Source organism: Limanda limanda, chromosome 4, assembly GCF_963576545.1.
Source record: "Limanda limanda chromosome 4, fLimLim1.1, whole genome shotgun sequence".
NCBI lineage: Eukaryota > Metazoa > Chordata > Actinopteri > Pleuronectiformes > Pleuronectidae > Limanda > Limanda limanda.
This window is the reverse complement of record NC_083639.1, coordinates 16,741,096-16,761,288: the sequence shown is the minus strand read 5'-3', so window position 1 is coordinate 16,761,288 and position 20,193 is coordinate 16,741,096. Positions and strand designations below refer to the sequence as shown.

The following is a 20,193-nucleotide window of genomic DNA, read 5'->3' as shown; positions in this document are numbered from 1 at the left end:
AGTAACGTTCTTTAGGAGGAATGTGCATGGTAACATTCTCTTCCTTTCATCCCTCCAATGCTGCAGTGTTTCTTCAGTGTTGTTTGTTGTGGTTAGCCTGTGGTAGCTAACAAGCTGCTAGCTCAGCAACATGTCTGCTTAGTGTCAATTTGGTGTGGAGGGGTGGTGGTGGTGGTGGGTTCGGAGGCTGCACTGGTACCGGCTGGGTGGGGCTGAGACATGAGTGCGATCCCATATGACTCACATGGGGGAGGAAGTACGAAATGTTTCAAGCCATTTTGTTAGAATAGACTGAGTGAAAAAGTCTGCGGAGTATTTGAGGGTCCCTACTGACCCCTTCAAGTAGTTACAGACAGTGAAAGCCCAGAAAATGTATTGTACACAATATGGGCCCTTTGAGACTTTAGAGTTTTGTGGTGCATAAAGACCTTTACACATTTGCAGAAATGACAAGCTGGGTTGATAATGAAATCTTGTTAGCAAGATCTATAACCCATCTATATAAGAGAGTAACATAAGTATTGATTAGGAGTTGTGTCCTGGCAACCTAATGAATGTAATGGTTGTTCACTATCTCGAGGGGAACTGCAGAGTCTAGTGATAATAGTGAACTTTCACATGTGTCACGACCCATGACCCCTGTCACAGACAAGTAGTCATGTCATGCACTGTTGACATAAGAAAGACTCCTGCTGTTTCAACTGAATTACAATAGTCAAATCAATAATATTATCAAAATTAATCATATGTTAACTTTTTTCTTTTTTACTGAAGACTAGATGAATATAGATTTTAAATAGAAGAATAATTCAGATACATACATTATAGAGATTTACTGTTGTACATATATGAATGAGACAGTGGATGATAATCAAATAAACATTTTCTTCTATAGTTCAAAACACTTGAAAACATTAAAGCCCAAACCACACATTCCACTTTATATTTATCATTTTGTTATAGATATTGTAAAGTAAAGGTGACAAAATTACTGTTAACTGTATTCATACTGCATCATTCATTTCAAGCCCCAAATAGAATTACCATAAACAAATAATGATAATAAAAAACAATATTTCAATATGAGGGGAAATTATTTATTCAGGAATTGGTCATGCAAAAACAGCACAAATAGGTATATACTTTTATTAAAAGCTAAGTCTCTATTGATAAATAAATGATACAATCCATTTATAGCTCATGACCCACATTAACAAAATATTTACAGAGTCTGATGCACTGTTCAAACTACAAAGTACAATAACTGCTTACATAGCAGTACAGTCAACACACTCCACAGCACTAAGCAACCATCTCTGAACCATAACTGCTACTAAAATATGACAAACCCCTCTGTTTGTAATCCATATCATCAAACACTTAAAGAGTGCAGTGTATGTCTCTCTCTCTCTCTCTCTCTCTCTCTCTCTCTCTCTCTCTCTCTCTCTCTCTCTCTCTCTCTCTCTCTCTCTCTCTCTCTCTCTCTCTCTCTCTCTCTATTTGCTGAACACACTGGCTCCTGGAGCTTTGGCAGCAGTCGGCCTTTGCAGGGCCGTCTCCGTCCCCGACCCCACTCCGCTGAATACAGACGGAGCCACTTTGCCCATACGCTCTGCACATGGAAAGAGACACAGACACGTGTGCAACACTTTAAAAACAGTAACTCTGGAGATGTTAGACGACACAAATATCTGCGATAGTAATATTATTTTACACTTTCACTGAGTTGCACTTTTTAACAAAGATCAGTCCTGATCATAATGATCAAATATCAATTCATTTGCAGGATTTAAAGGTTCAGTGTTTAGAATTCAGGTGGAAGGGATTTATTGGCAGAAATTGAATATACAATAATCCTGGTGATGTTTTCACTGGTGTGTTTCACCTACATTGTACTAATTGTGGTTTTATTTACCCTAGAATGGCCATGTTTTTTACAGTAGCTCAGACTGGACAAACTAAACACCTTTTGAGTTTTTATGACAACTGAAGGTTTCCACAGGTTCTCTTTCATGTTTGGAAGGTTAGGGTGAGGTGACCGCTAGATGTACGTAAATTCTACACACTGAACCTTTATGCTCTATAAATACCAGCTTGTAACTATGATGTAACGATTTTAAAATGAATAATTTTTCCAATCATTGAATGCATAATTCTTTGCATTGTGAGGTAACAGGAGAAGAGAGTAAATAACCTATCATCTCTGTCATAGTTGGACAAATACAATGAATTATTTCTGTTCTCATGGTTATTTCATCAAATTTTGCTATGTTACTGAGTTTGGAATTTCAAATGGCAGGCCTGTATTGCAGGAACAAAGTTGAAATTCTAGAATTTCATAAAAAGCACATACCCTTGTAGACCCGGCCCTGGATTTGACTAGCAGGTACATTGCATATAGGTGAATGTGTTACACTGGGCTAATTAAATAACTTGACTACAAGGCGCCTTTGACAGTAAATGTGTCCTTTATCCCTCACACCATATTCCAGATGACCATTTATGACAAATGTAGATTTAACCTTAACAAACAGATTTTGTCTGTACTATGAACCATGTGAACAAACACAGTGGACATGCACTCTGCACATCTGGTGAGTCATTGTCAACAGTAGATTGAAGAGTACGGGAATCAAAGTTGTGCAATTTTCCACTGAATTCTTTGACTTGATATCCAACCTTCTGGGTCTGAACCATGGGTGTCGGGATTTTGTGTTTGCAGTTTGTAGTGATGACAGAGCAGAACATGCCACCTGTGCTTTTGTTTGTGCTTGATTTTTGTATCGGTTGAATTATTGCAATTATCTCAGACAGGCCAGGGTTAATCCACGGTGTTCACAAAGCAAACACGTGCTTTATGGCTTTAGTTGTCTGGTTGTTTTGTATTTATTGAATAGTGATATGTGTCATGAAGTGTCAAAATTCCTTAAAAGTGTATTTTATAATGATGAGGACTTAAAAGGCCCATATTTGACACATTTCTGGGATTTAATTTGAGGTATTGGTACCCATAAGATGATATATCAGTGGTTTAAAGTCTAAAATAATTGCTGCAATGAGTATTTTCATGTCCTGTCTCTGGAGCTGCAGTCAGAACAGGCTGTTTTCGCCTGCCTCTTGTGCCCCTCCTCTGATTGGCTGACTACACTTTCAGACACATTGACGATGTCTCTGGTAAACACAGCTGAAAGTCACGTGGTTATGTTTGGATACAGCTGACCAGCAAGTGCATAGTCAGTAAGGTACACTGTCCTCATGTTTGTTCAGGTTTTAGCAGGACAGCTAGCAAATGTAGGTGTAACGTCCCGAGTTACAGTTTCACAACATAGTTTCAGTATGGAGTAACGTAGACTTAGTGAGCTCATGTCAGAAGAAATAAAGCATAACCGCTATTCTCAAACATACAGTAACGTTCTTTAGGAGGAATGTGCATGGTAACATTCTCTTCCTTTCATCCCTCCAATGCTGCAGTGTTTCTTCAGTGTTGTTTGTTGTGGTTAGCCTGTGGTAGCTAACAAGCTGCTAGCTCAGCAACATGTCTGCTTAGTGTCAATTTGGTGTGGAGGGGTGGTGGTGGTGGTGGGTTCGGAGGCTGCACTGGTACCGGCTGGGTGGGGCTGAGACATGAGTGCGATCCCATATGACTCACATGGGGGAGGAAGTACGAAATGTTTCAAGCCATTTTGTTAGAATAGACTGAGTGAAAAAGTCTGCGGAGTATTTGAGGGTCCCTACTGACCCCTTCAAGTAGTTACAGACAGTGAAAGCCCAGAAAATGTATTGTACACAATATGGGCCCTTTGAGACTTTAGAGTTTTGTGGTGCATAAAGACCTTTACACATTTGCAGAAATGACAAGCTGGGTTGATAATGAAATCTTGTTAGCAAGATCTATAACCCATCTATATAAGAGAGTAACATAAGTATTGATTAGGAGTTGTGTCCTGGCAACCTAATGAATGTAATGGTTGTTCACTATCTCGAGGGGAACTGCAGAGTCTAGTGATAATAGTGAACTTTCACATGTGTCACGACCCATGACCCCTGTCACAGACAAGTAGTCATGTCATGCACTGTTGACATAAGAAAGACTCCTGCTGTTTCAACTGAATTACAATAGTCAAATCAATAATATTATCAAAATTAATCATATGTTAACTTTTTTCTTTTTTACTGAAGACTAGATGAATATAGATTTTAAATAGAAGAATAATTCAGATACATACATTATAGAGATTTACTGTTGTACATATATGAATGAGACAGTGGATGATAATCAAATAAACATTTTCTTCTATAGTTCAAAACACTTGAAAACATTAAAGCCCAAACCACACATTCCACTTTATATTTATCATTTTGTTATAGATATTGTAAAGTAAAGGTGACAAAATTACTGTTAACTGTATTCATACTGCATCATTCATTTCAAGCCCCAAATAGAATTACCATAAACAAATAATGATAATAAAAAACAATATTTCAATATGAGGGGAAATTATTTATTCAGGAATTGGTCATGCAAAAACAGCACAAATAGGTATATACTTTTATTAAAAGCTAAGTCTCTATTGATAAATAAATGATACAATCCATTTATAGCTCATGACCCACATTAACAAAATATTTACAGAGTCTGATGCACTGTTCAAACTACAAAGTACAATAACTGCTTACATAGCAGTACAGTCAACACACTCCACAGCACTAAGCAACCATCTCTGAACAATAACTGCTACTAAAATATGACAAACCCCTCTGTTTGTAATCCATATCATCAAACACTTAAAGAGTGCAGTGTATGTCTCTCTCTCTCTCTCTCTCTCTCTCCTCTCTCTCTCTCTCTCTCTCTCTCTCTCTCTCTCTCTCTCTCTCTCTCTCTCTCTCTCTCTCTCTCTCTCTCTCTATTTGCTGAACACACTGGCTCCTGGAGCTTTGGCAGCAGTCGGCCTTTGCAGGGCCGTCTCCGTCCCCGACCCCACTCCGCTGAATACAGACGGAGCCACTTTGCCCATACGCTCTGCACATGGAAAGAGACACAGACACGTGTGCAACACTTTAAAAACAGTAACTCTGGAGATGTTAGACGACACAAATATCTGCGATAGTAATATTATTTTACACTTTCACTGAGTTGCACTTTTTAACAAAGATCAGTCCTGATCATAATGATCAAATATCAATTCATTTGCAGGATTTAAAGGTTCAGTGTTTAGAATTCAGGTGGAAGGGATTTATTGGCAGAAATTGAATATACAATAATCCTGGTGATGTTTTCACTGGTGTGTTTCACCTACATTGTACTAATTGTGGTTTTATTTACCCTAGAATGGCCATGTTTTTTACAATAGCTCAGACTGGACAAACTAAACACCTTTTGAGTTTTTATGACAACTGAAGGTTTCCACAGGTTCTCTTTCATGTTTGGAAGGTTAGGGTGAGGTGACCGCTAGATGTACGTAAATTCTACACACTGAACCTTTATGCTCTATAAATACCAGCTTGTAACTATGATGTAACGATTTTAAAATGAATAAATTTTCCAATCATTGAATGCATAATTCTTTGCATTGTGAGGTAACAGGAGAAGAGAGTAAATAACCTATCATCTCTGTCATAGTTGGACAAATACAATGAATTATTTCTGTTCTCATGGTTATTTCATCAAATTTTGCTATGTTACTGAGTTTGGAATTTCAAATGGCAGGCCTGTATTGCAGGAACAAAGTTGAAATTCTAGAATTTCATAAAAAGCACATACCCTTGTAGAAATGTATCCAGTGACATAACTACAATGATCAAGCAATAAATTAAAAATAATTATGTATCCGTAGTTACCCACCACATTATATGTGAGTTGTTCTAACAACTCAAGTTTTGATGCTGATTTCATGTTTCTTATTGAGCTGTTTGGGTTACTCGGGTCATTTGATATCTCAGTAGCAATAATCCCACAGCAGTATTATGCACTTGCAGATTTAAGTTTAGTTTTAAAACGTCATTGTTTAATGATCATTTATAGCACTTTAATTCTGATTTCACTTTTATATTTTCATGCGAAACATTGAAGCTGCAGCTGCAGGACATTATTTTCTACCTGCAGCTGTTTACAGGGGTACAGGATTGAATGTAACAGGGGAGTCTTCACTGAAGACTGAAGGAGATTAAAGAACTGCGTATAGAGTACCCAGCTAAATCAAGGATTAGAAATATTTCTCTCACTCTCTGCATATCCTTCCCTGGTGGTCTAGTGGTTAGGATTCGGCGCTCTCACCGCCGCGGCCCGGGTTCGATTCCCGGTCAGGGAACTACTGTTTTATCAACATTATGAACCTCTCCGAACTGTGAACAACTTTGTTTACATTACCAGACTGAAGTAAACAGATCAGCTTTATATCAGTGATAAATACACAAGACTACTCCAACAATGCAACAGATGTAAAACAAAATGTTAGTAATATTATTTGTGAATCGATTTTGAAATGAAAGAAGAGATAGCATACAGATATAAAGAAATGCATTTGCACTTCTGTATTTCTACATTTTATCCACAAAGACACTTGAAACTGGCATGAAAGCATCATCCAGTAGGAGAAGAAAAAAAGACTAAGTACGCAGTACAAAGAGATAAGAGCTAAAACTGCTCAGTCAGTGAAACCACTTACCTCATGTTAAGTTCATATTAGGCATTTTATTTAATACATTTCTAATAATTGAATTCAATGTTTAGTTATTTGTTTATATATTAACTTCAATGTTTATATTGTGATTGTATTTATAATGTTTTTCATTCATGGGTAAAGGATATACGTTTTCTATAGAAGAGGCCAAACGAACAGCATAATGAAATAGTGATATATGATTAACCAGCTTGCTAAACTTAAGGTTCTATAAAAGTTGATCGATTGCATAGTTAAATTATATACAACTGTCATGAAGGATGATATTTGACGTCCCAAGGCTGAGCAGGATTAAAATAAGAGTAGAAATGTGTTTTTAGAGTCGACATCGGAGGTTCTGTTGTGTTTTTATATGCCATAAGTAAAAGGCTGTGCTCACCACACTCTGCCATGACCTCATAGGTCTTACTCTTCACCTCGCCCTTCAGTCCCAGTTTACTGCGGGCTCCTTTCAGGTCCTCCTCCTTCATAGGGGGACGCTTCTTCTTCTTCACCTCGCCTGGCTGGAGTCGGTAAAGAAAGAACACTATGAATGTTAGGGGCGGAAATAAAAGTCATGGTATATTTGATATCTGTCATAAAAACTGGAGTAATGTGTAAGATGTAGGTGATTAACCCATTCAGCTAACTTACCTGGGACATGGTGATCGAATTTGTTGTATCAGTCCAACAGACGGCCTTTCCAGTGTGACACTGTCGCTGCTGTTTTCCAACTGTGTCTCTTTGTCTCCCAACATGCCTGCCATCATTTATATATAGTCCTGGTCCAGACCCAGTGAGCCAGTCAGAGCAGCTGCCCACTGCCCCGCTGCCTGTTGTCAGTGTGTATTATTAGGTGTGACGTGAGGGATGCGACGGCTGGGACGGGTCTCCCATCTTTAAAGATAAAGTTCCAGGCCGACAGCTGATACTCAGGACACAGGTGGCACCTACGACTCTTTCTGTTGAAATCCAGAGCAAGCTAAATCCCTCTGCAGGTGAAGTAATAAATTAGAATTATTGTGAACACATTTATTCTGATAAATGTATAAACCATGTTATTTTGTAGGTTTATCCAATGTCAACAGTGAGTGTGACACTCAATTCCAGATGTTATTTTGTTTGTATTTTCTAGGGTTTTCATTCATTGGATTCTCATGAGAAGCTACAGATTAAGGCTGGAACAAGTAAGCAAACAGTTCAGGAGACAGCAGTCAGAGGACTTGGACTGAGGTGTTAGCTCAGTTTCAAATGAAGGATGAAGGACCCAATGACTCACACATTCAGAATGACTAACCGTCTCAGTCGTCATCTGTTTGTGAATCTTTCTACTGAATCTGAGACAGAGTTACAGAGTTACCGTATTACAACAGTGGACTATTGTACAACACTTTCTTGTATGACTTAAAGATATATGTAGCCTAAGTAGGGTATTAATAAAGTATTATTAAACTCAGATCCTTTTGGGATTACTGCAATACTATCAGCAGAGGGTGGATCTTTTTTTAATGTGTATTAATGAGACGAATTGTGATTTGTGAATATGGGCTATACAAATCAAATTTGATTGATTGATAACCAGACAGAGCTTTTCATTTCATACATACATATACATCATTACAATTTATTAGTATGTCTCAGAAAATGTCTCACATAAAATCAAAAGTAGAAATTGAATGAAAAAGGAATAAAGATAAATGAATAAACAGGTCTGTCTCTCTAACCTAAAATATTATATTACAAAACACAGTTGGCGCTCCACAAGTGGCTCCTACAGCAACTGAGTGTTACTTGGGCCAAAGGGAACACGAAAACAACTAAGACAACATATGATATAGTTGTGTGAGGCAGGGAATGAGATCACAGCGTGGCCTGTGACAGTGCAACATGGAAACTCAGGCATTAGTGTGTCTTTAAGTGGAGCTGATGAGTCAGGATGTAGTGGATTATCATGACTCCCCACACCAACTGTGGGTCTTTGCCTTTCTTAAGCTTTTGTAAGAAGCTATTAGAAGTTCTAGTTGGATCTATTTCTGGACACATAGCCATGACTGTAGGTATGCGTCTTCTAAAATCCGGTGCTCCATCTAGTGGTAAACCAGTCACAATGCCCACAGTTCTCCTCACTCATAAGCAGCACCTGAAATATTTTTTTTCTACAGCTTGTATTGATTTAAATTTCTGAAGCGTCCATGAGTGGTACCATCCTCCCTGGTTGTTTGCTGGTCAAGATTCAGGGTTGCTTGGATTTGTTTCTCGGTCAGGCAACCCTTTGTGGTTTACTAAAACAATACGAGATTCACATTAGAAAAGGAATCAAACATTTGGCTCAACATGGTTTATCACATCCTTTATTGAAAAAGCAGTTATAATGATAATTTACCTCCACCTCTTTCCTTTATACTCACTCCACTTTGCAAAATATTAAAAGTCCTTTGTCCTGGTTTAGTTAACATAACTGCTGCAAGATGCTGTAGTGTCAGTCATGTAAAATACACTCATTTATTCCTTACCAACATGCCAAACACATCCTAATCAGCAACATAGTCATCGTACATCGCAGTCACAGTTTATCACACTCTCCCTTAATGAGAAGAAGCACTCCCACATGCATCCAGCAGAAGCCAGTGCATACAGGTATACTGTGTGTATATATATATAACCACGCACACACACATACATACACAGAAAACAAATCCACATCCACCCACTCGCAGCCTAACTCTTGTCTGTCTAGTGGACAGTCACTTTACAGTTTAGAGGTCTATGCATGTCACATTCTTTACATCAGAGCCTGCTGAATGCTGCTTGATGATCTGGAGATGGATAAAAACAGTCAAAAGAATCTAACAAACAGGCACTCAGGCACATTATTGTAACAAAAAACAAATCACAGGAAACACAAAAGGAAAGGTGAAAGCTAGAATAAATGGGAAACTGTGCAAGAAGTTGTTCCCATATCTACTCTTCCCATTAAAGTAAAGGAATGAAGAACACTTTTGGAAGAAGCATAGTCACCTTTTTGGCCCGAAAATAACACAAACAAAAACATATATTAGATCCCAACAAGTCCAAATGAAATGAAATGTGTCCAAAGACAAACAACACGCAGTCACAGCAAGTCAGTCGAACAGTCGACCAGAGGGAAATCTTGTGTCCACAGACAAACGATACTGACTGAGCGGACATGTTGCACACTGTGGTACCTGCAGTCCTGTAGGTGGAACAGTTGAAAGGACTTTACAAGAGAATACAAATGGAAGTTTGCTGCAAGCATGAATGTGCTCCCTTTGATATGAGTAACATCACACATGAAGTTTACAGTAGTCAAGTGTGGAATTGTGCTCAAAAGTGTTAAGAGTCACATGAATACCGTGATTCAGTCTGATGCAATCGCGAACATGCGCACACACACACTTCTGTGTTTGTGAGGACACCCTCTGACATAATTCATTGTCTAGCCCTTGCCCTACACCTCACAACTAAAAGCTTTAACATTATTCTAACCTTACGACGTTATTTAATCCTAATCCTTATAAACCTTTACCCTTAAAAACTGTACAGGACAGCAAAAATATCCTCACTTCCCACACACACTTTTAACATGAGAAAACAAAAGCACAATGTTCATATGGAATCTACATCAGGGATACAATCAGTTTAAAGGACATGTTAGAGTATTAGATATAATCAACAGTTTTGTTTGCATGTTTGGGTCTGGTGTGGCCACTGAGATTTGTCCAACTGTCATAATCCTGGACCACTGCATCACAATGCCACCAAGGTCCACACAGTATTATACCAGTGTTGCCCTTTTCATACGTCACTCACATTTCGGATTTAACATGTTAACAAGGGTTCATGATTTAGATGTTTTCCCAAAGTGAATTTTAGATCAGTCGCCACAGGAGTGCCAAGTTAACTGCAAAAAAGAAATCTCCTGCTGTGTTGAAATAAATCCCAGGTTAGACACTGTTTATGCAGGAACTCTTCAGGAGTCAACAGGGAATTCAATGAAAGTATTTTCTTCAGTCATCAGTGAGCATCCTGTGTTTGAAAAGAGTTTGATATCAGATTCTGTGGAGGTACTAGGACCGTTTGTAGATCTGTGTGGTGAAGAGCTCCTGGAGAACATCTGATGGAAGCAGTTTAGCTAGGCACACAGGTCAAACAGGGATCCCCATGCGAAGCTTCTTCTTCTTCACTGTCTTCAGGCCACTTAACCGACGAACATCATCCTCGTCTGACTCATCCATTTCATCATCTGCTGAGAAAATGATCTAAGGAACAGGAAGGAGAGAGAAGTATTATAAGTGAATGGCGCACTGGGAGACCGGTTCATGATATCATTCTAAAGGCCTCCAGAAGTCTTTCACGACTGGGTGGAGAATGAAATAGGACAGAATTGAATATACTTTATCGTCCAGATGAGGCAGGAAAATACAAGGATCACCTTCTCACCTGACATTTTTTTCAGTTCATTATGAATCAAAAATATGTTTCTCAAAAATTGATATATGTGTGGTCAATGACAGTGTATCATTATTGACCACCATTTATCGATTGTTCCTCATATCCTTTTAAATGAGTACAATCATATTAAAAGGCTCTGTTTAGAGGTGAAATCCTGTGTCATTAAACAGCTGCATGGAGTGCAATTATTCCCTCAGCACCTCCTGGCTCTGCTCGGTCTCTCTCCCCCTTATTCACCAACACACTCACTGAGACACAATGTAAGTCAGTGAAAGTAAATCAGTCATTCGCACAAACTTGTTGTGAGGCGAGAAAAGCAGAGACGAGCCAGCCAGGAGTCGAACCTAGAATCTTCTGATCCGTAGTCAGACGCGTTATCCATTGCGCCACTGGCCCGCTGTGGCAGTTTCACTCCACTGAAAGGAATACATTTGTTCCAGCACAGCTCAGCCCCTCCCCCACAGCTCTGCAGCCTGCGAAGAGCATGCTCTCTCAGGCCCGCTGCTGCCACATGGAGGAAGTCATACAAACCAATGTCTGCACTGCGTTAACCTTCAGAAGTTCAAATAGATTGTAATTCTGAATTTCAGTTCTATTGGTGATCTAAATATGTATTAACCACTTGGCCCACTAAGCGAATTCAACTAACGTTTATAACAGAATCAACTCTTTCTCAAATAATTTCAGCAGAATCTGCTTTCAGAAAGTAATTCAAAACACTTGGATATTTTTGGATACAAGCTGTCTTGGAACATGTTAAACATGGGTGTCCACTTCCCACAATGTGAACAAATGAGACCAAAACAGCAGATGTAATAAAATACACCTTTCAAAAACAGTCTAGTTATTCATTAGGGCTCTAGTCTTGCACCACATTTAGCTAGTGTCTGTCGGCTGTACCCAGTGTAGACCATGGTACTGTGTTAGGTGATCTGTATGGGTCAATACAAATGGCAGGGTATGAAACCGTGCCAGCCAGGAGTCAAACCTAGAATCTTCTGATCCGTAATAAGACTCATTAACCATTGCACCACTGGCCCACACATCTAAAACCATCCCCCCCGTTCCCATGAGTCCGTGTCAGTCAAAACGGAGTAGCATATATCGGCCTTTACCCCAAGAAACACAGCAACCACAGACTAACATTAGCATATCTGTAGGCTAACGTTAGCATATCCCTCCATGGACGATGAAACATTAATAAATAAATGAACTGTTAGGTAGTATAACTGAATTCCAGGTTTTTGTACCATATCTGATGATTTCTACTGCATGGTTCTTCATGTGATTTCTCCGATAGCAACATGCATATTACTGCATTCAGACTCACCTCTGACTCTGAGTCATCATGAGACAGAGCTCGTCTGTAGCGAACCTTACTGTTCCCCCGAGGGTCCTCCTCTCTCTCCTCCAGCTTTGCTTTTGTCCTGTGCTTCTTCATTAGAAAATTATCTACCACCCAGAACATGAGGGCCTAAAGGGAAGACAGAGGGCATTTGTGATGTGATGTTTCCTCTGTTGGAATTACCATACGTGACTTTTTAGAGTATACACCAATATTAACATTTTTTTATTGGTGATACACACACACAAGGCAATGGACTTTGAATGAACAAGCAGACATGATATCAGTTATGAATTATGAAATTGCACAAGACACATGGTGCTAGTGGTGGAGAGAACACCGGACTTACGTTGACGAAGAACGGAACGATGAGCATAACGATGGCCAGTTCCAGGTCAGGATTCTGTATGGGGTTCAGGAGAGCCAGCTGCGACACACATAAACAAGCACAAACGTAAGCATACATACATAACATATATACAAAATGAATATGAAAGTTTTGGAATGCCCATTTAAAAGCAAATATGTGGTTCAACTTCAGAATGCATGTGCATACATATGGACTTAAAACACTTTACTTGTTTAGTCCACTGAAATGGCAAATACTGCTGTAGTGTACTTTAGCACCATAATAACTGCCACAGTTGTCAAAATACATAAAAAACAAACACTTGCAGCACAGAAATTTGTCATAAGAGGCTGAGCAGTTGTCGCTAGCGAAATAGTGGATTCTAGGATTTGGTAGCCGGGTTTGATTTCCTGTCAGGTAACACGTTATTCTCTTTCATTACACTGGACTGTAAATCTGCTGTCAGACATGCACCAAACTTCGCAGATTCCTCCAGAGCATTGATGACGCTTGTTACATGTAACAGATGCCAAAATGAAAAAAAAACTAAAAGAAAACAAATATCTTCGGCAAAAAAGCAGTGTCATACAAGAAGAAGACACAGACATAGATGTTTAGAGAGTTTGTGGTGATAAGAGCCGACACCGGTGTTGTTCTAGAAAGGAAATCACGTGATCTTTGCAGTGGAGTTAATACATTGTTTCCGGTCTCTGCTGCACCTGGCTGCTCCACCTTTTGCCTAAATAATGCGGAGGATTGGTTGTTGATATGAACACATCTGTAAAGAAAACCTTTCGCTGTGTTGTGCAGGTGTGAAAGACAGACTGCCGGCATATTCTCTAGATTTTACCTGCAGGTCATGTCGGAAATGTGAAAACGAGTATAAAACCTGGTGCAATGATCTGTATCTTAAGCAGCCCAACACAAGCCAAATATTTCTAAGTGAAGAAACCAGACAAGAGCTGACAAAGCAGTGTGCTAAGTGAAAGGCAGACCTGCTCTATGCATTTGTGTAATTTCTCATGTACAGCCTAAATTGCTGTTTTTTTCAAAGCTGAAATCGTGTCTCATTTTACAGCTGCATGCAGTGCATTTATTCACTCAGCCCCTCCTGGCTCTGCTCTCTCTCTCTCTTATTCACCAAAACACTCACCGAGACAAAAAGAATGTAAGTCAGTAGATGAAAGCAAATCAGTCATTCGCATAAACTTGTGAGACGAGAAAAGCAGAAACGAGCCAGCCAGGAGTCGAACCTAGAATCTTCTGATCCGTAGTCAGACGCGTTATCCATTGCGCCACTGGCCCGCCGTGCGCTTCCCACTCTGCTGAAACCAATACATTTGTTCCAGCACAGCTCAGCCCCTCCCCCACAGCTCTGCAGCCTGCTAAAAGCATGCGCTCTCAGCAGGCTGCTGCCACATGGAGGAAGTCATACAAACCGTTAAGCTGGCTTTTGTCTGCACTGCTTTAAAATCTCATTTTAAAAAGGTTTGAAATTCAGAATTTCATTTCTATTTAAACAGATACACACTAAGAGGCAGTGGCCCGGCTTTTATTTCCAGTCAGGGAACACCTTACTCTCGTAGTCTCTTTCTCTGCACTAGATTAAAAAGAGATTATAAACCCTGGTATAATGATCTGCATCTTTCGCCGCCCAACACAAAACAGCAAAATATTTTCAAGTCAAGAATCCAGAAGAAGAGCTGTCAAAGCAGCGTGCTAAGTGAAAGGCAGGGCTGCTCCATGCCACTTGTAATGTAATGTATCATGTACAGTCTAAATTGCAGGTCAATGATAGCTTTGGAAAGTACGGCTTCCCCTTTAAATAATGAGAGTTCTTCTCTACTTGTCGGCTTTTCAAATAATTTGTCTTTATTCTGACCTTTTTCCACTGGGGTATGAGGAGGACCAGCATGATGAGGACTTTCTCAAACATCATGATGAGGATATAGAGGATACACTGGCCCAACCACGCTGTGCACTGCACTGGCTCTCCTACACACACAAACACGCACGCACACAGACACAAACATAGGGAAAATAGAGATACATCAGATTATTAACAACAGCTATGACTTCACAGCTTGAGTGTACAATGTGTAATTGAGGGAAGAAAGCACTGTAGTAAGAAGTGACACAGCAACATCACATTATTAAGGGGAGCTACTGCCCTCCATTGGACATTCCAGGCTCTTTGGGAAATCGCTGTAACTCCCACTCTACCACTCAGCCACATGGTCCTCACCATATTCTCCGAAACGCAGAGACTCCCACTGCCTCCACTCTACTACAGCACTGACAGCTCTCACCCCAGCATAGATCAGCAACATGCCCAGAGAGGCATCTAACAGGAAGTTAATGAGGTATCTGGGAGAAAAAGAAGAGTGAATGGAATCTCCATCTACAGTTAGACACATTATGTCTACAAGATTGAATAGTCGTCATTGGAACAGGTTCTTGGTGATGTATCTGTAGCATGCAGAATCAGAAAGCTCTAAGGTCGTCGAACACACGATTGACTCACAGTGAGCAGGGGTCCTCCTCTGTGAGGCCTGACAAGTAGACATTAGCGAAGTGAATGAATAACATTCCTATGGCCTGTTTTGAGGTATCCAGGAACCTGTAGAGACACAGGACAGTTGGTTAGTTTCCATCTTAATGTCTTTGCAGAGAAATTTATTTAAGCTCGCTCAGCTGCCTTACCAGATCCTCCAGGGTCTCCTTTCACGTTTTGGCTCCCGGAAGCGTTTCACTGCGAATGGAAGACATATGTTCTACAGATCACTCACACAAACACAGAGGTGCATAGAATCAGTCAAACAGATTATTACTTTTCATGTAGTCAGGTAACGACTCTCCTTTGAGCTGTCAAATGTCCAATGATCATTTGTGCTTTTATAGTATTTAGTCCAACTCCGAATCTAGTCTTATACAAATGTATTTTAGATGAATATATTAGGGTTGGTGTATAATTTTTGAGCAGCTTAACACACAAGCAGGATACAAAGTGAGATATGAAAAAGTAGCAGGAGCGGCATCATGCACTCTCTGTCTCTGCAAATGGCTGCTATTCGTTTTTCTGTAGGCTAGAAGAGAAACTTTCATATCTCACTCTGTGGCCTGCATGTGTGATCGAGTTGCTGCTCAAAAAGGTGGCATCAGTATTTAGTTTCATATGTGCTCACTTTGTTCTTGCAGAATGAGAAGTGAGCAAAGGCAATATGTTCACTGACCTAATATCATGTGCAGAAACTGAAGTGATTCATCTGCTATCTTTGTTGTCAGCTCACTGCTAAATTAACAAAAACGTGTTTATCTCAAGATTCCCAGAAGGGGGAAGTGAATCAGAATCGTTCATTAAGCTCATTAGGTATGCTGGTGTGTGTAAGCACTGCTCTCCAGGTTACAAACTCTGAGAGAACTCAGTATAGCTGTATTATGTAGGGGCTGTTTTAGTTAAGGGCCACCTAGAAGTTGAATTTAATCCCTGTGTGAAAATGGTAAAAGGTAAATGGATTTGTATTTATATAGCGCTTTTCTAGTCTTGATGACCACTCAAAGCGCTTTACAGTACAGTTTCACATTGACCCAAAAAGGAGTCTGAGGGGATAAATGTAAGAAGTCTCATCAGTATAAGCGATGAAATGATCAACATAAATAACTCTCTAGCTGTTCCTCACAATAGTGGCTTGTTTTCATGAGACCCCCACTACCCTCCACTTTTAAATGCTACGACAGAGCTGCCTGGTGACAGGGGAGCTTCACTACTGTTGTTGTTAGATGACTGATTTACTTTTCTACCATCAGGGACGTACTCTGACCATTGTTTTAAGCTGTGACACTGTGAGCTGCACAGTGACCTTCTTCCGATCTGAGAGCTGTTTGTGTTTTCATGTAGGAGAGTTTTACCATTAGCTATGACCTCAGTGTCTGCTCTGAGAGTGACTTCAGACCGAACACACCCAGCACGCAGCAGAGAGCTGCCTCCAGCTAAATGCTAAACATTCCTCACCACTGTGATGCTGCAGGGACGCACACAATTCAGGCTGACTGAATGGAACCATGGGCGGAATCTTGACTGTAATTGTTTTTCTGTGGCAGTGTTTCCATGTCTAACTTAAAAAAATAAAAAGATGCTGGCGCTAACACAAAGCCAGAGATGGGAAAAGCCATGAAAATTATTCAGACAGCAGTTGAAAAAAAGCAGTTGGTGAAATAGGCACATATACCAGTTTTTCCAACAGGGTTTCTGCATGTCAACAAGTTCAATTTAAAACTTTTTGTGCAAGACACTGGCCCCCAACTGTCCTCGTGGAGGAAATTTAAGACCTTTGTCAAGTATGAAAGAGGAGAATAACTCATGATACACTTTCTTATCTTGCACACTGGAGACAGTAGATATCCATTGTCTTTCCTATAGCAAGTGTTTTGTGATAAACTCTGACTAAAGGCTCCTTTATGCTTCTCCGTCTTTTTTAAAACGGACAGATAGGACCGCCCTATCCGCGCGCCTTGGACAGCTTTTCGTGCACCTCTGATTTTTCTAACTATTCGTGTTTATTTCGGAGACCCCACGGACAGCCCTTGGCTGTGATTGGTCCGCCAACGACATCATTTCCATACATCATTTCCCTACGACGTAATTTCCGGATTTCACATTTCCGGACCTCAAACTTCCTGCTTCACAACAAACACAACTACGATTCTACGATTAATGTGACTTGTGTGTTAAGCCAGCTGAGTTGTCCGGCTGACGGTGGCTCGTTAGAGCACTGACGGCATGTGTGCAAGGTCACATACGGTTATAACGAGCTTTCAAAACGGTGCTAGCGGGCTAGGCTAGCGGGCTAGCAACCATGCTAACTGCGGTGGTAACAGTGCAAAAACCCGCTGTCACGACTTTAATTCCACTGCTATCATGACACTGTTTCTATAATACCGTCAGGTTAGAAGCAAACACTGGGTAGTAGTTAGTGCCGGGAGTCCCTGCTGACTGTGTGTGGAAGCTGGGGGGGAAGCTAGCTAGCTCCGTGTAGCCTCAAGCAGATTCAAGCTGTGGAATCAGCAACACAGTTGGGAAACAAAAGCGGGGAACCGCTGCGCTAAGAAACGATAACATCAGCATTTTGACCCGCTGGGTGTCACTTTATTTAGTTCTGTTAGTTGCCATGGTTCAGTGTGTGGGACGCAGGCTAACATGTAAACAGAGACACGTGGACTTCTTCTTCCCAGAAATGGGGTAGGCTTCTCTGACCTCGTCTTCCGTTGCGCCAACCATGGGTTTGGCGGGGAATTGTTTTTAGACGGATAGTCGTCGGAAAGGCATAAATCAAAAAGACTCTCTGGTCTCCGTGTGTCCCTCTCCGAGAAACGGATACGTAGTAGCATAATGGAGCCTTAAGGCTGATCAGTTCCATGTTGGTGTTGTTTGTAGTTTTATGTGCTAATATTTGTATAGTTGTAAAAAAACTAACTGAAAACCGAAACACTCCAAACTATGAATGCCACCAAAACGTTTCCTTTAAAAAAAACTTTAAAATGTAATGGAGTTTGTGTTAAATGAGCTTTAGCATTATAAAGACTCAAGTAAGTGTGTAATATTATAACTTAAGACTTTTAAGTCCTAAAATTCTGATTATTAAACTTGAGACTTTTTAAGAAACGGCAGAAACCCTGTACTAAGATACTTTGGAAAGTTAAGTGACTATCAAGCAGCTGCAGCATATATTTAATAATAGTGATTGAAATTGGAAAATGTTACACAATTTTGTCAGAAGGTCGGTGGTTTGAGTTCCCGTGTTTTTGTGCAAGACACTGGTCCCCAAATTGAATTCACTAATAGGGAATGCTGTAATAGAAGAAGCTCTGTATGAATGGGTGAATGCAACTTGTAGGAGCATGTTGAGAGGCTAATGGAACCAAAAAAAGTGACATAACTACAATCCATTCACCTGCAAGCTACTGCTGCTGCTTCCCATGAGGCTTTTTTTATTATTGACATTTAATCTGATAGGGATGTAATTGATATTATGTGACAGGAACATGTGCAAGCAAACGAGAGAGTGAGCAGCTCTTATTACCACAGTGAAGAGGAAGTAACCAGACTGAATTAAACCCCTGCATTTAGGTTTACAGGCAAGAGAGAGCATTTCTACTTCTGCCACGTTAGTCTTCCTCTGTTCTGGAGTCGGACATGATCCTCCCTGCCTAGATCAATAATACATTAGTTGACAGAGCTCTGCTATTGCTTTATTGCCCTTGAGCAGCTGGTGTCTGATATCAGAGGCACGCAGCAGATCCTCCCTCGGTCCATACTCACACATCAGCGTGCTGAAAGCCATCATGGCCAAAAGTCCCTGTAGGAAGATCCCAAAGGAGTCCATGAGGGCACCGTTCTCACACCTTCCACCATCGGTGGCCGGCGTCGGGCTGGTAGACGCCGAGGTGTTGGTGAGGGACCCGGCGGGCAGCCCCGCTCCCCCGGGACCCGCCAGCGCCACGTCCCCGAGCTGGGACTGCATGTGGACCCCAATAACAGCCGCCATGGGACAACAGGAGCGGGTCGAGACGAAACGAGGAAGCCGGGGTGCAGCAGCAGCGACCCCCCGCTGCTCTCCAGCGGTGGACGGGTCAGCTAATCGATGGGTTCAGTGGGACAGTCTCCGGTGGAAGATGGTGGCATCCTCTGCCTCGCCAGCGCGCTCTCATTCTCCTGCTTCAGACACCCACGGAGACATGGCTGTTCCAAGTGCCGCCGAGCCTCCACCTGCTAAGCAGAAGTTATAAAACCGTAATGTGGGACTCCTGCTAACCGGTGTGCACACTTTAAACACATTTAAAAACTACAGTCAGGTTTAAAAAGCTCCGTCACGCAGAGGAAACATACCCAGGCTCGTCCTGGAGTCTCCTTCTCTGCGAGCTAACACTGGTGACAGGAGCCGGCTGCAGCTACTGCCTCCGAACTACTTAAACACACGGAATAACTTATCTTAAACCCCAAGTTAAGTGTGAGTTAACAGGTCAGGAGTGTTTAAATCCCCGGCTGACAAAACGTCAACGTGGAAAATCACAGATACGGCGGCGGAGACACCGCTACCATCACGTACCTAGCTAGCATCCAAGCTAACTCCTCGGTTCCATGGCGCTGACGCCAGAGGAGCTAACGTGTGTTTCCTGGCAGTGAACACCAGGCTGCGCACTGTTCACCTGTCACCTCCTGCTCGGGCTGCTCCTCTGCGATTCAAATGAGTGTGGTGGATCTATATCTGCAGGTCCCGGTGACAGGCGGTCCAGCTGCTCTCCTGCCCGACAGAGCCCACTCGTGTTGACAGACCCGACGCACGGTCATGTGACCTGCGCACATGCGA

At 41.1% G+C, this 20,193-nt stretch overlaps 1 protein-coding gene and 3 non-coding genes across 8 annotated transcripts; 1 reads left to right on the top strand and 3 right to left on the bottom strand.

The window, feature by feature from the left end:
* Positions 1-4,892: 4,892 nt before the first annotated feature.
* LOC132999597 (store-operated calcium entry regulator STIMATE-like) lies at positions 4,893-20,151 on the bottom strand. Of its 5 annotated transcripts, XM_061069299.1 has the most exons (11): positions 19,933-20,151; positions 19,146-19,595; positions 15,530-15,578; positions 15,351-15,446; positions 15,072-15,193; positions 14,709-14,821; positions 12,827-12,904; positions 12,463-12,606; positions 10,832-10,939; positions 7,060-7,183; positions 4,893-5,020 (listed from the first exon to the last, which is right to left on the bottom strand). In XM_061069299.1, the coding sequence occupies exons 2-11, from the start codon at positions 19,369-19,371 to the stop codon at positions 4,905-4,907; spliced, it is 1,176 nt and encodes a 391-aa protein (XP_060925282.1). In that variant the 5' UTR covers positions 19,372-19,595; positions 19,933-20,151; the 3' UTR covers positions 4,893-4,904. The 5 variants fall into 5 exon arrangements, with proteins under 5 accessions (XP_060925282.1, XP_060925281.1, XP_060925278.1 ...); XM_061069295.1 differs by lacking the exons at positions 4,893-5,020; positions 7,060-7,183 and adding an exon at positions 19,713-19,788 and having other exon boundaries at positions 8,995-10,939; XM_061069296.1 differs by lacking the exons at positions 4,893-5,020; positions 7,060-7,183 and adding an exon at positions 19,713-19,788 and having other exon boundaries at positions 8,995-10,939; positions 19,146-19,592.
* On the top strand, positions 6,237-6,308 carry trnae-cuc (transfer RNA glutamic acid (anticodon CUC)). Its single transcript has one exon. It is a non-coding gene; the product is annotated as a tRNA-Glu (tRNA).
* On the bottom strand, positions 11,456-11,528 carry trnar-acg (transfer RNA arginine (anticodon ACG)). The gene has a single exon. It is a non-coding gene; the product is annotated as a tRNA-Arg (tRNA).
* trnar-acg (transfer RNA arginine (anticodon ACG)) lies at positions 14,059-14,131 on the bottom strand. The gene has a single exon. It is a non-coding gene; the product is annotated as a tRNA-Arg (tRNA).
* Positions 20,152-20,193: the final 42 nt, after the last annotated feature.

Coding starts and splice junctions, on each gene's coding strand:
- LOC132999597 (XM_061069299.1), bottom strand. CDS start 19,371: ATGGCGGCTGTTATTGGGGTCCACATGCAGTCCCAGCTCGGGGACGTG. Junction 15,579..19,145: donor GGCTTTCAGCACGCTGATGT/GTGAGTATGGAC, acceptor TTCCATTCGCAG/TGAAACGCTTCCGGGAGCCA. Junction 14,822..15,071: donor TCTGCGTTTCGGAGAATATG/GTGAGGACCATG, acceptor TTGTGTGTGTAG/GAGAGCCAGTGCAGTGCACA.